This window comes from Coregonus lavaretus (assembly GCF_964263955.1).
Source record: "Coregonus lavaretus genome assembly, chromosome: 26".
In the NCBI taxonomy this organism is placed as follows: Eukaryota; Metazoa; Chordata; class Actinopteri; order Salmoniformes; family Salmonidae; genus Coregonus; species Coregonus lavaretus.
In genome coordinates, this window is record NC_140013.1 from 2,044,341 (window position 1) to 2,059,532 (window position 15,192).

Consider the following 15,192-nt stretch of genomic DNA (forward strand, 5'->3'; position numbering starts at 1 on the left):
AAATAAAGAAGATGAAGAGAATTTAAGATCTGGTGAAACCCTCTTTATTACGAAAGTAACTTCGGAACCAACCGGCACACAGTGAAGACACACAAAGGCAGCTCCTACGTCTGTACAGCTTCTTCAGAAACAAAGTAAAACAATAATGGCCTAACGTATATTCAATACGGCGCACGGAAGATCAGCGCTATAGAAATTTAAGGGCAATGTTCGGTAAACAGTGCATGTCTGCTCAATCAGAAATTACCTTAAAATTTTAATTGCGCTATAACGCGAATCTTCCACAATCTGTATTGAATCTATCCCAAAGTCTAGAGGACCGAAGGCCAACCAGCCTGTGAAGCCACACCACTATCATACAGTCAGGCTGGGCTGGGGGGGGTTTGTATAGGGGACGATAGCATGGTCCCATCTGTATGTGCTTTAGCCAACTCCTCTGACCATTGTCATGCTAGTTAGAGGAGTTGGCTAAAGCACACAGAACTGGGACCCCGGCCCTAATCAAATAATTTAAATAATTGCATTCTTCCATCCTCCCTTCCTTGGAATTATCACAGCTCTGATATTACTGGATCAGTAAAAGCTATGTATTGAAACCTATGCTTTCACCTAGCCAGCTGTCAGATTAGTAGCCAATCACTTCAAGAAAGGAAAGAAGGAGGATGAAGAATTTGAACTGGGACCATGCTATAAGATCAACAAATTAAAAGGGAGAAAAAAAGGTGGGAAAGCTAGAAAAATCAAGAAAAAAAAAATCAGAGGGGCATCCGGTTGCCCTGGACGCTGATCTTCACCGCGTGGCCTGTCTTCGTCATACGCTTTATGTCGGCGAAGCGACGCAACTGTTTGTCCACCCGTGACATGCCCTTCTTAACCGGGGCCTGGGAGACAGAGGGGGGAGATAAGAGAGGATTACAAAAGGAGAGACAGGAAAGTGGAACTACTCTGTCGCAAACATTCACCAAAACACATCAGTGCGTCTTCGCCACAATATTGGCCAAAGTGGTAATATGGTAGTAACACTATAAGCCTAGCGAGAAAGGTTACCGAGACACACAAACACACACATCAAATTTGGAATGTTCTGTCGATCTGATGTTTCAACAACGTATCTGTTGGAGTGCATTACGTTTTGTAACCCTAGTATTTAAACAAACTCTGAACACTAAGTTGAATAGTAACACATTCCCACCGTGCTGGACACAGAAACTCAAGCGACATGCTGGTATAGCCTAATGTCTTAAAACCAGGGAAGTTCACAGGTCACAGCTCAAACAGTGTAGTACTGTGTGTTATATGTTATAAACAGGGGACTCATTCATTAGGCGGTTGAGCAACAGCGTGCAGAACCGTTTGACTTGGTAAGTGGTGGGACAGTTGCTCTCCAGTCCACACTGCACACAGTGGCCCTGGGTAGAAGTTGCCTCAGGAACTGACCTACGATCAGCTTACCCTCTCTCATTCCCAACCTTCACCATTAGTGGGGGTAACCATTAACTGACCTAAGATCAGTGTATATGGGCAACTTCGTCCTACCCAGGACCAGCAAGACATGCAGGTGGCACTTACTGCCCCGTCTGGCGACAGTAGGAATTACAGGGGCATGCCGTTGCCGTCCACGTTGATCTTCACCGCCGTGATGCGCCGCTGTGACCTCTGCTGGGCGATGCGACGCTTGTGCTTTTCCAATCGGCTTATCCCTTTCTTAAAGCCTGTCTACAGTCGGGAACCAATCACATTCAGCTCCTTACTGTCCTTCCCTTACTAATGCCCACGTCATGTAGTGACAAAACATCTAACAAGCTACAATTCAGACCCAGTTCACAGTCATACCTAAGGTAACTTAACTAAAATGACCTAGAAACGGTTATGTCCGGAATCCAGGATTTCAGGTCTGATGAGAAGAAAATTGGTCTGATCTAGACAGTTAAAAGCAATGGGAAAACTATCAGGGGTCCTTTCTCCTCCCTTCTCCCAGGCAGACAAATGGACGGACAAACACTCACTGCTCTGGACTCGCTCTCCACGTTCCATTTGGGCCGCACAACGTAGTCCTTGTTGGATGGCATGGGCACCCTGGCTCGGGCACAGAACCCAGGGTCGCCTGGGCGCAGAGCTCTGTCGGGCAACAAACACAGGAGGGGTCAGCAGAGAGCAACACACACATGGACTCAAGACAGACAAAGAACTCAGACACACATAACATGTGAACACCCAGGTCACAACTACTCACTTCTCTTCTCCTGTCAGCACTTTCTCCAGGTCTCTATGAGGAGTCTGTCCCCCTGAACTGTAGAGAGAGAGGGGGAGGGAGAGAGAAAGAGTTGACATACAGTCTGAGTGACTACTGACTGACCTGGCCACACACAGTTAACCAACAGTAAGGGTGCAGCTAGCACTCTGGTCTTAAGTCTTAACACATGCCGTTACTGCCACTTTCCTGTTCAAAGGTTAGAGTTTGAGAGTAGTAGCAAAGACCGTACAGTATGAAGATGGGCAGAAACTGCTTCTTCAATAAAAATCCCTGATCACGCTTGTAGGCGATGTCATGGCGACAACTAAGGAACACATTTTCCCTTCTCTCATAGACTTCTCAGACCCCAAACCCAGGCCTGGTCTGCTTGGACTGTTTCGCAAGCATTCCCGGGAAGTCTCAAGACGTTGGGCCTCTGGGTTAAGAAACTCTGTGGTAGTAGGGTTAGGCGATGCCGACCTTTGCCCTATCGTGATTATGTACTTATCAAATATTTTGATATATGATTTAAATCGCCCCCTATTGGCACTGATTCGGAGGAATTCTCTGCTCTGTCTAGACTACATTACTCTTGAGTTGTGTATATAATATTTAATAAAATAGGCTATACCAAATTGGAAATTTACTCTGAATGTCACTCGTGTACTGCCCTTCTGTGTACTGCCCGAACTGACTCAGTTCTTTAGGTCCTAACATAACCGTGTATCAATACAGCATTGAACTCTATCAACACACAATGCACACCCAAACAAAACGTACAGGCTACATATGAAGAAACACCAAAAAAACTAAGTAGTTTATTCCTCAGCTAGAGAGAGATGTCATTTGAAGAGCAAGAGGGTATGAAGTACACAGAGGGTAGGGTTAAAAGGTCAGCGGGAGGGCAATGGCCAGACAACCTTCACTGCTAACTGAGAAAGAGATCCATAGCTACAGTGCCTTGCAAAAGTTGCATTACAACCTGTAATTTAAATTGATTTTTATTTGGATTTCATGTAATGAACATACACAAAATAGTCCAAATTGGTGAAGTAAAAAAAAATTAAAAATTACGGAAAAGTTGTGCCTGCATATGTATTCATGTATGAAGCCCCTAAATAAGATCTAGTTAAACCAATTACCTTCAGAAGTCACATAATTAGTTAAATAAAGTCCACCTGTGTGCAATATAAGTGTCACATGATCTCAGTATATATACACACACACACCTGTTCTGAAAGGCCCCAGAGACTGCAACACCACTAAGAAAGGGGCACCACCAAGCAAGCGGCACCATGAAGACCAAGGAGCTCTCCAAACAGGTCAGGGACAAAGTTGTGGAGAAGTACAGATCAGGGTTGGGTTATAAAAAAATATCTGAAACTTTGAACATCCCACGGAGCACCATTAAATCCATTATTAAAAAATGTAAACCACAACAAACCTGCCAAGAGAGGGCCGCCCACCAAAACTCACAGACCAGGCAAGGAGGGCATTAAATCAGAGGCAACAAAGAGACCAAAGATAACCCTGAAGGAGCTGCAAAGCTCCACAGCGGAGATTGGAGTGTCTGTCCATAGGACCACTTTAAGCCGTACACTCCACAGAGCTGGGATTTACGGAAGAGTGGCCAGAAAAAAAGCCATTGCTTAAAGAAAAAAATGTGGGAGACTCCCCAAACATATGGAAGAAGGTGCTCTGGTCAGATGAGACTAAAATTGAGCTTTTTGGCCATCAAGGAAAACGCTATGTCTGGCACAAACCCAACACCAAACCAATGATGGATGGCGCTAAATACAGGGAAATTCTTGAGGGAAACCTGTTTAAATTTTAATTCCAGGTTGTAAGGCAACAAAATAGGACAAATGCCAAGGGGGGTGAATAATTTCGCAAGCCACTGTATACTCTGCTTTATGCTAAGATAGAAGCCCTGGCCCAGTGATGCGTTTTAGCTTCTGACAGACATAGTAAGAGTTACAACAGCAAACACTGATCCAACATGGTGAAAATGAAGAGAATCTCCCACACTAACACCGCTCAAAATGAAGCCATACTCACACAACAAAGCCTCAGTAACTCTAGGCTCAATCTGACTCTTTCCTCTACTATCATTCATACCAACAACTGGATCATTGTCTCTGGGTAAAAAACTAAGCGTAACAACCTGGGGGGTTGAAAATCTGACTGCAGCCAAAGTCACTCGGGTGGCAGAGCAACCATGCAACCACACTGAACCTGAGTTGCTGCGGGGAGAAGACATCCGGTTCCTTGGACCTCTCCACCTTTTGGGGCTGACTGGGGGGGGAAGGAGGAAGGGGGACGTCGGGAAGTATAGACAGATGTCATGGAGCGAGAGGGGGATTTGACAAAGATGAGCAGAGTGACACAGTGAAAGAAGGAGTGAGAGGACTGAAAAGTGAATGAATGGAGGACAGGCAGGAGGAATAGATAGGAACAGTGGGACAATGAGCTGGAAAGGGTAGGGGGGGGGTTGGTTGGAGTGAACAGATCATGTCTACTGTGATAATGTGAGACAACTGCATGCGTGTGTTTAAGGGGTATATTGTAGAACAAGTGAGTGTGGGACATCCACGCGTGTGTGTTAGGGTTTCCGTCAGCCTTTTTTGGCCGCTGAAAAAAATTAAGCCGATAAAAATGACCGGGAGAAACAAAAATCCCATTGCAAAATAATGCCTTTTATTCATTTATGTAAATAGTCAATGTAAATACATTTGACCATCATGCTTATTGGTCTATGGGTTAATTTGCATAATTTAGTGGAATTAAATTGGCCTGTGTGTGTATTTTCGTTAGTCATTATGTATCTTATTTATCCAACACAACTATCACACATACACAGCCTATTTAGAGCAGGAGTTCTGCTGCAGCTCCTCAGGTGGTTGCTGCTGGAGTAAAACATGTGCTTTTATAAACCCATTCATTGTGCAACAATTCTAAATCCAGTCACGTGTTAAAAACCGTTTTGGTGCACGATTGAAAAGCGCTATTTTTATTTCTCAACTGGTAATTGAAGCACGCCTCCCATTTACCATTCAAGTGCAGGCAACAGGCTATCAGCACATCACCCACCACTTTACAATGTGAGCTGGAGGCAGTATGCATTTTGTAAACATACTTAATTGTTTGAAACCTGAATGTTTTATTTAATATTATGAGGCATGTCTTACCTTGCTTCAAAGTAGCCTATAGGCTAAATTTAACCATGGAAACTTGGGAGGATTTTTTTAAATAAAGACTTCATAGGCAATTTACCCTACCATTTCTACCGTTCTGTGTGCAAGTTTTCGTGGAACAGTTTCATTCCAATAATAACCTTTTAGTTTCTTAAAATCATTGTCACGTGGTTAATCATTAAAAAACAGAATTAAAAATATACAAATATGAAAGTTAAAAGTCAACTAATGCGAGATCACCAGCCTCATATGGACACATTGATACACCGTGATCCATTGGCGGCTGAAGAAATGAGCGCATGGAACTCACAGCATATAGGCAAATGCCGCAGTAGGCCTATAACTTCCATTGCTCTTTCACACTGAGGATTGGTGATTATCGAGGGGGAAATTATTTGGAAAAATCTTATCAACAGCTTACTGTGAGGAACTATAATTGTAATATATTATCATTCGCAATGGATGTTAAAAAACACTTTCCTACATATATGCACAGCAGGCCTGGTATTTGTACGGGTGCTCCCTCAACATTATCAGCACAGAAACCAGACATGCTCATTGCTCACATGGAGCACTCTAAACAAAAGACAATAAAATAATTGACAAATTTCGTAAATGATGGTTATAAAATAAACTGTGTAGCAGGTTGTGAACTCTGCAAACAACGTTTCAACTCCGAGAATGAGAATGGTAAAATGACTAATTAATACATGCATTAACAGAAATTAATTTAACAAAATGACGGGGATTAAGAGTACATTTACTACTGGTGACATACATAATGGGGAATTGATCAAAATAAAAAATGTAAGGGCAAACAAGTCACACAATCTGCATTGAGTTGGTTGGAACCTCTCCAACGCGCGGATAATAAACAACGATTCATTTAAGATTGACTTCGAGTGTTTCTGTGTAGAATTTCCACGACACAGTCTTTTCAAATAGGCATAGGTCTATGAGCTTGTGATTTGAAACAATCCACATCTATTTATTAAAAGAAGCTAATGAGCCTCGATTCAGAACTTTTGTGAAGTATCATAGCACAGTTGAAAAATATATGGCAAATAGAAATCAAAACTGGATGGTGTTTAGAGAGGGGTTTAAGAGTGGGACTAACATTTTTTTTTTAACAAGATAATGTAACATATATTGTGTCCGTAAAATGTATATAGATTCAGAACTTTGTGAAACATCACAGCACCTTCCCAACAAGTCAGTTCGTCAAATTCTTGCCCTGCTAGAGCTGCTCTGGTCAACTGTAAGTGCTGTTATTGTGAAGTGGAAACGTCTAGGAGCAACAACGGCTCAGCCGCGAAGTGGAGGACCACACAAGCTCACAGAACGGGACCGCTGAAGCGCGTAAAAATCGTCTGTCCACAGTTGCAACACTCACTACCGAGTTCCAAACTGCCTCTGGAAGCAACAGCACAAGAAGCCGCACACAAGTCTTAGATCACCATGCGCAATGCCAAGCGTCGGCTGGAGTGGTGTAAAGATCGCCATTTGCACTCTGGAGCAGTGGAAACGCGTTCTCTAGAGTGATGAATCACGCTTCACCATCTGGCAGTCCGACAGACGAATCTGGGTTTGGCGGATGCCAGGAGAACGCTACCTGCCCCAATGCATAGTGGTAACTGTAAAGTTTGGTGGAGGAGGAATAATGGTCTAGGGCTGTTCTTCATGGTTCGGGCTAGGCGCCTTCGTTCCAGTGAAGGGAAATATTAACGCTACAGCATATGACATTCTAGACGATTCTGTGCTTTCAACTTTGTGGCAATAGTTTGGGGAAGGCCCTTTCCTGTTTCAGCATGACAATGCCTCTGTGCACAAAGCGAGGTCCAAACAGAACTGGTTTGTCAAGATCGGTGTGGAAGAACTTGACTGGCCTGCACAGAGCCTTGACCTCAACCCCATCGAACACCTTTGGGATGAACTGGAACGCAGACTGCGAGCCAGGCCTAATTGCCCAACATCAGTGCCTGACCTCACTATTGCTCGTGGCTGAAGGGAAGCAAGTCCCCACAGTAATGTTCCAACATCTAGTAGAAAGCCTACCCAGAAGAGTGGAGGATGTTATAGCAGCAAAGGGGGGGACCAACTCCCTATTAATGCCCATGATTTTGGAATGAGAAGTTTGACGAGCAGATGTCCACATACTTTTGGTCATGAAGTGCAGATGGGAGGGGTTGAGGGTAGATCAAGCATGAAACTACAAACAAATAAAATCTAATGTAAAATATACTGTGTCCGTAAAATGTATATAGTAGGTATAAGCTTGAAGTAGAAGCCGAAGTGTTGTTCTCCATTAGTTTACTCCAATTAGGGGAGGGGTGATAGTGTTAGCGGAAAATAATAAAGGAAAATATATTTTAAAATAATATATATAAGGGGGATTGGAAATTATGAAGACAATTGCATTGATGGAAGCCATAATCTATATGCAATATTAAAGCTGATCCACCGCCTACATTAATTTTAATTTAATTAATTCCTCTGTGGCCAAGTCATGCTTTCTGGTGAAGTGTTTTGAATAATTTTATTTATTTATGTATAGACAAGAGTAATTATATAATTTTGGCAAATGTATTTCCATTTACTTCCCCATTGGACCCACCGCTATGCCATTTCTCTCCTGTTCTACTGGTTTTCATATCAACTTTATTTTATTGTCCAGAAGCCAAAGGCACAATCCTACTCATATTAGCAAGCCATCGTAGTTGTTGCATCTTTAGATTCCTCCTCTTTTTAAGTTTCTAACAGAGATTTTCATCTCTGTCACATATGGAACCAGGTGCGCTGTTTAGTATGGTGTTTTCCCACGAAATTGCATTTCGATAAATGTTTGAAAATGATGTTGTATTGTCCTCTTCAATACGAGTTGCCATAATCTAAATGTGATTTATATCCTTCTGAGTGCTGTGGGTAGACGCCCTAATGGGTTATGCACCCAATGCATATGGGTCCGGTAAATTTCTCAAATGGCCGGTAAATAAAAAACCTTCCCGGTCACGTTGTCCGGCTCCACATTTTCCTAACGGAAACCCTGGGGTGTGTGCGCACATTTACCTGAGGCGTCTTTTTTGCGGCATCTGCTGGTCGAGGTCTCTCTGTTGTCTCTCCTCGCGCGTCATGCCCTTGTAGTTAGACGTCAGGCCAAAAATAGGCCTGGACCACTCGTCTGTACAGACACAACACGTATACCCACTATCAACACTAATACTATACCACCAACACTCAAACAAACCTCTACAGAGGGGCCGTGTCCCATTGCTACATGCTAGTTAGAAGCTACTGGAACTTGCTAAAAAAACAACACTATGAAACAGGTGAGTGAAAATGAGATAAACATTTTTTATCCCTTTAATGACCTAATTCATTATTTACTTGACTCAGAGTCAGACAATACTTGGTCAGCTATTACTTCAGCCAAATGCACATTATTGAATGCACATTTTATATGTTTTTGAGCGTAGGTATGTAGGCACTTACTGATGAGTTTGAGGGCGAGGTCCTTGTTGGGGCGCGACTCCTTGGGGTGTTTGTAGAGGAACATGACGGCTCGGCCGATCCCGCTGTGTTTGAGAGTCTCCTGACTCACACTGGGGAGCTGGGGGGAGAACGGACAACAATATGAAAACACAGGTCTTCATAAAGATTAAAAACCATGGTGACTTTTCGGGGGAATGGAATCCCTAGCACTTACTTCCTGTAGGATCTTGAGGAGATCCTCTCTGATTTTGAGGGCCGGAAGACTCTTGTCTGGCAGCGGGCCAATCCACTCCTTGATTGCCGACATCACCCCGCTGTCGATGAACGTCTCCTTGAGGTCTTGCCTGAACACACACACACGTCAGACCATATACGCAGGCAAAACACCTACATACTACATGTAAACTCAATTGTACTACATTTTCATTTAAACTCTCTAATCATTCAGTCAATATATATATATATATATATATATATATATATATATATATATATATATATATATATATATATATACATATATACATATATATATATATATATATACATACATACATATACATATATATATATATATATATATATATATATACATACATATACATATATATACATACACACACACACACACACACACACACACACACACTGTACCAGTCAAAAGTTTGGACACACCTACTCATTCAAGGGTTTTTCTTTATTTTTACTATTTTCTACATTGTAAAATAATAGTGAAGACATCAAAACTATGAAATAACACATATGGAATCATGTAGTAACCAAAAAAAGTGTTCAACAAATCAAAGTAGCCACCTTGATGACAGCTTTGCACTCGTGGCGTTCTCTCAACCATCTTCATGAGGAATGCTTTTCCCACATATGCTGAGTACTTGTTGGCTGCTTTTCTGTCACTCTGTGGTCCAACTCATCCCAAACCATCTCAATTGGGTTGAGGTCGGATGATTGTGGAGGCCAGGTCATCTGATGCAGCACTCCATCAGTCTCCTTCTTGGTCAAATAGCCCTTACACAGCCTGGAGGTGGTGTGTTGGGTCATTGTCGAGTTGAAAAACAAATAATAGTCCCACTAAGCGCAAACCAGATGGGATGGCGTATCGCTGCAGAATGCTGTGGTAGCCATGCTGGTTAAGCGTGCCTTGAATTCTAAATAAATCACTGACAGTGTCACCAGCAAAGCACCCCCACACCACCTCCTCCATGCTTCACGGTGGGAACCACACATGCAGAGAACATCCGCTCACCTACTATGAGTCTCACAAAGACACGCCGGTTGAAACCAAAAATCGCACATTTGGAATAATCAGACCAAAGGACACATTTCCACCGGTCTAATGTCCATTGCTCGTGTTTCTTGGCACAATCAAGTCTTCTTATTGGTGTCCTTTAGTAGTGGTTTCTTTGCAGCAATTCGACCATGAAGGCCTGATTCACGCAGTCTCCTCTGAACAGATGATGTTGAGATGTGTCTGTTACTTGAACTCTGTGAAGCATTTATTTGGGCTGCAATCTGAGGTGCAGTTAACTCTAATGAACTTATCCTCTGCAGCAGAGGTAACTCTCTCTGGGTCTTCCTTTCCTGTGGCAGTCCTCATGAGAGCCAGTTTCATCATAGAGCTTGATGGTTTTGGGTTGACTGACCTTCATCTCTTAAAGTAATGATGGACTGTCAATTCTCTTTGCTTATTTTAGCTGTTCTTGCCATAATATGGACTTGGTTTTTTACCAAATAGGGCTATCTTCTGTATACCACCCCTACCTTGTCACAACACAATTGGTTGGCTCAAACGAATTAAGGAAAGAAATTCCACAAATTAACTTTTAACAAGGCACATCTGTTAATTGAAATGCATTCCAGGTGACTTCCTCATGAAGCTGGTTGAGAGAATGCCAAGAGTGCGCAAAGCTGTCATCAAGGCAAAGGGTGGCTACTTTGAAGAATCTCAAATATAAAATGTATTTGGATTTGTTTAACACTTTTTTGGTTACTACATGATTCCTGTGTTATTTCACAGTTGGTGTCTCCACTATTATTCTACAATGTAGAAAATAGTCAAAATAAAGAAAAACCCTTGAATGAGTAGGTGTGTCCAAACTTTTGACTGGTACTGTGTGTGTACACACGCGCACACACACACACACACACACACTCTCTACATGACCAAAGGTATGTGGACATCTGCTCGTCGAACATCTCATTCCAAACTCATGGGCATTAATATGGAGTTGGTCCCCCCTTTTCTGCTATAACAGAGTCCACTCTACTGGGAAGGCTTTCCACTAGATGTTGGCACATTGCTGCGGGGACTTGCTTCCATTCAGCCACATGAGCATTAGTGAGGTTGGGCACTGATGTTGGGCGATAAGGCCTGGCTCGCAGTCGGCGTTCCAATTCATCCCAAAGGTGTTCGATGGGGTTGAGGTCAGGGCTCTGTGAAGGCCAGTCAAGTTCTTCCACACAGATCTAGACAAACCATTTCTGTACGGACCTCACTTTGTGCACAGAGGCATTGTCATGCTGAAACAGGAAAGGGCCTTCCCAAAACTGTTGCCACAAAGTTGGAAACCAGAATAATCTAGAATGTCATTGTATGCTGTAGCGTTAACATTTCCATTCACTGAAGTTAAGGGGCTTAGCCCAAACCATGAAAAACAGCCCAGACCATTAATCCTCCACCAAACTTTAATGTTGGTACTATGCATTGGAGCAGGTAGCGTTCTCCTGGCATCTGCCGATCCCAGATTTGTCCGTCGGACTGCCAGATGGTGAAGCGTGATTCATCATTCCAGACAACGCGTTTCCACTGCTCCAGAGTCCAATGGCAGCAAGCTTTAAACGACTCCAGCCGACGCTTCGCATTGCGCATGGTGAGCTTAGGCTTGTGTGTGGCTGCTCGGCCATGGAAACCCATTTCATGAAGCTCCCGACGAACAGTTATTGTAAGGCCATTCTACTGCCAACGTTTGTCTCTGGAGATTGCATTGCTGTGTGCTCGAAATAGCCGAATCCACTAATTTGAAGGTGTATCCATATACTTTTGTATATATATTGTATACACACACACACACACACACACACATATATGTATACACAGTGCATTCTGAAAGTATTCAGACACCTTGACTTTTTCCACATTTTGTTACATTGCAGCCTTATTCTAAAATTGATTAAATTGTTTTGTTCCATCATCCAGCTACACACAATACCCAATAATGACAAAGCAAACACAGTTTTCTTGAAATGTTCGCTAATTTATAAAAAATGTAATACTGAAAAATAATTCAGACACTTTACTCAGTACTTTGTTGAAGCACCTTTGGCAGCAAGTACAGCCTCGAGTCCTCTTGGGTATGGCGCTACAAGCTTGGCACACCTGTATTTGGGGAGTTTCTCCCATTCTTCTCTGCAGATCCTCTCAAGCTCTGTCAGGATGGATGAGGAGCGTCGCTGCACAGGTATTTTCAGGTCTCTCCAGAGATGTTAGATTGGGTTCAAGTCCGGTCTCTGACTGGGCCAATCAAGGACATTCAGAGACTTGTTCCCAAGCCACTTCTGCGTTGTCTTGGCTGTGTGCTTAGGGTCATCTACTGTTGGAAGGTGAACCTTGGCCCCAGTCTGAGGTCCTGAGCGCTCTGGAGCAGGTTTTCATCAAGGATCACTCTGTACTTTGCTCAGTTAATTTCTCTCTCATCCTGACTCGTCTCCCAATCCCTGCCGCTGAAGAACATCCCCACAGCATGATGCTGCCACCACCATGCTTCACCGTAGGAATGGGTGCCAGGTTTCCTCCAGACATGACGCTTGACATTCAGGCCAAAGAGTTCAATCTTGGTTTCATCAGACCAGAGAATCTTGTTTCTCAGGATCTGAGAGGCCTTTAGGTGCCTTTTGGCAAACTCCAAGCGGGCTGTCATGTGCCTGTTACTGACAACTGGCATCCGTCTGGCCACTCTACCATAAAGGTGAAGTGCTGCAGAGATGGTTGTCCTTCTGGAAGGTCCTCCAATCTCCACAGAGGAACTCTGGAGTTGTCAGATGGCCATCGGGTTCTTGGTCTCCTCCCAGACCAAGGCCGTTCTCCCCCGATTGCTCAGTTTGGCCGGGTGGCCAGCTCTAGGAAGAGTCTTGGTGGTTCCAAACTTCTTCCATTTAAGAAGGCCACTGTGTTCTTGGGGACCTTGCTTGGAGACCTCAATGCTGCAGAAATCAATTGGTACCCTTCCCCAGATCTGTGCCCCAACACAATCCTGTCTCGGAGCACGGTCAATTGTGAGACCTTAATATAGACAGGTGTGTGCCTTTCCAAATCATGTCCAATAAATTGAATTTACCACAGGTGGACTCCAATCAAGTTGTAGAAACATATCAAGGATGATCAATGAAAACAGGATGCACCGGAGCTCAATTTCGAGTCTCATAGCAAAGGGTCTGAATACTTATGTAAATAAGGTATGTTTTTTTTTATTTGTAATACATTTACAAAAATGTCAAAAAACCTGTTATTGCTTTGTCATTATGGGGTATTGAGTGAGGAACTTTTTTAATTTAATCAATTTTAGAATAAGGCTGTAAGGTAACAAAATGTGGAAAAAGTCAAGGGCTCTGAATACTTCCCGAATGCACTGTACATACACACACCAAGTATACAATACATTAAGAACAACTGCTCTTTCCATGACAGACTGACCAGGTGAAGCTACGATCCCTTATTGATGTCACTTGTTAAATCCACTTCAATCAGTATAGATGAAGAGGAGGAGAAAGTTTAAAGAAGGATTTCTAAGCCTTGAGACAATTGAGATATGTATAGTGTATGTGTGCCATTCAGAGATTGAATGGGCAAGACAAAAGTTAATTCCCTTTGAAAAATGGGCCACCATCCCAGTGGAACGCTTTTAACACTTTGTAGAGTTTTAGAACACCTACTCATTCAAGGATATTTCTTTATTTTTACTATTTTCTACATTGTAGAGTAACATATGGAATCATGTAGTAACCAAAAAAGTGTTAAACACATCAAAATATATTTTATATTTCAGATTCTTCAAAGTAGCCACCCTTTGTCTTGATGACAGCTTTGCACACTCTTGGCATTCGCTCAACCAGCTTCATGAGGAAGTCACCTGGAATGCATTTCAATTAACAGATGTGCCTTGTTAAAAGTTAATTTGTGGAATTTCTTTCCTTAATTCGTTTGAGCCAATCAGTTGTGTTGTGACAAGGTAGGGGTGGGTATACAGAAGATAGCCCTATTTGGCAAAAGACAAGTCCATATTATGGCAAGGTCAGTCAATCTGTAAAATTTCAAGAACTTTGAAAGTTTCTTCAAGTGCCAAAGCAAAAACCATCAAGCGCTATGATGAAGCTAGCTCTCATGAGCACCGCCACAGGAAAGGAAGACCAAGAGTTATCTCTTCTGCAGAGGATACGTTCATTAGAGTTAACTGCACCTCAGATTGCAGCCCAAATAAATTGGCCCAGCGTCGTCCAGGGTAGGGGAGGGAATGGCCGGCAGGGATGTAGCTCAGTTGGTAGAGCATGGCGTTTGCAACGCCAGGGTTGTGGGTTCGATTCCCACGGGTATGAAAAATTCAATAAAATAAAAATAATGTATGCACTCACTATCTGTAAGTCGCTCTGGATAAGAGTGTCTGCTAAATGACTAAAATGTAATTTTTTATTCCCTTAAAACAGCCTCAATTCGTTGGGGCATGGACTCTACAAGGTGTCGAAAACTGGATGTCCTTTGGGTGGTGGGCTAGTCATGACACTCACTGTTGAGCGCGAAAAACCCAGCAGCGTTGCAGTTCTTGACACATTCAAACAGGTGCGCCTGGAACCTACTACCATTCTCTGTTCAAAGGCCCTTGAATATTTTGTCTTTCCCATTCACCCTCTGAATGGCACACGTACACAACCCATGTCTCAATTGTCTCAAGCCTTAAAAAAATCCTTCTTTAACATGTCTCCTCCCCTTCATCTACAGTGATGGAAGTGGACTGAACAAGTGACATCCATAAGGGATCATAGCGTTCACCTGGTCATGTCATGGAAAGAGCAGGTGTTCCTAATGTTTTGTACACTGTCTACACACTATGCTTGTGGTAGTATTGAGAGCTATGGATGGACTCACTTTTTCAGGTGCATAACTACAGTGGGGAGGAGGGTCAGCTTTTTTAGGGCTGGCTTCTTCTGAGCGTTCAGTGTTCTGTCCTCCTGTAAATCACATAGAATGATACACCCACACCAGCATTGTGA

General features: G+C 42.9%; 1 protein-coding gene across 1 annotated transcript in view; it reads right to left on the reverse strand.

Annotated features, from left to right (window-relative positions):
• Positions 1–28: 28 nt before the first annotated feature.
• LOC311102130 (uncharacterized protein) overlaps positions 29–15,192 on the reverse strand; it is a 40,677-nt gene continuing 25,513 nt past the window's right edge. The window contains exons 9-15 of the mRNA XM_084143366.1: positions 15,068–15,150; positions 9,131–9,260; positions 8,917–9,034; positions 8,494–8,605; positions 2,234–2,290; positions 2,007–2,118; positions 29–881 (exon numbers count right to left, since the gene is read on the reverse strand). Coding sequence (XP_083999492.1) covers positions 756–881; positions 2,007–2,118; positions 2,234–2,290; positions 8,494–8,605; positions 8,917–9,034; positions 9,131–9,260; positions 15,068–15,150 — 738 coding nt within the window. The 3' untranslated portion in view covers positions 29–755. The remainder of the gene's footprint in view (positions 882–2,006; positions 2,119–2,233; positions 2,291–8,493; positions 8,606–8,916; positions 9,035–9,130; positions 9,261–15,067; positions 15,151–15,192) is intronic.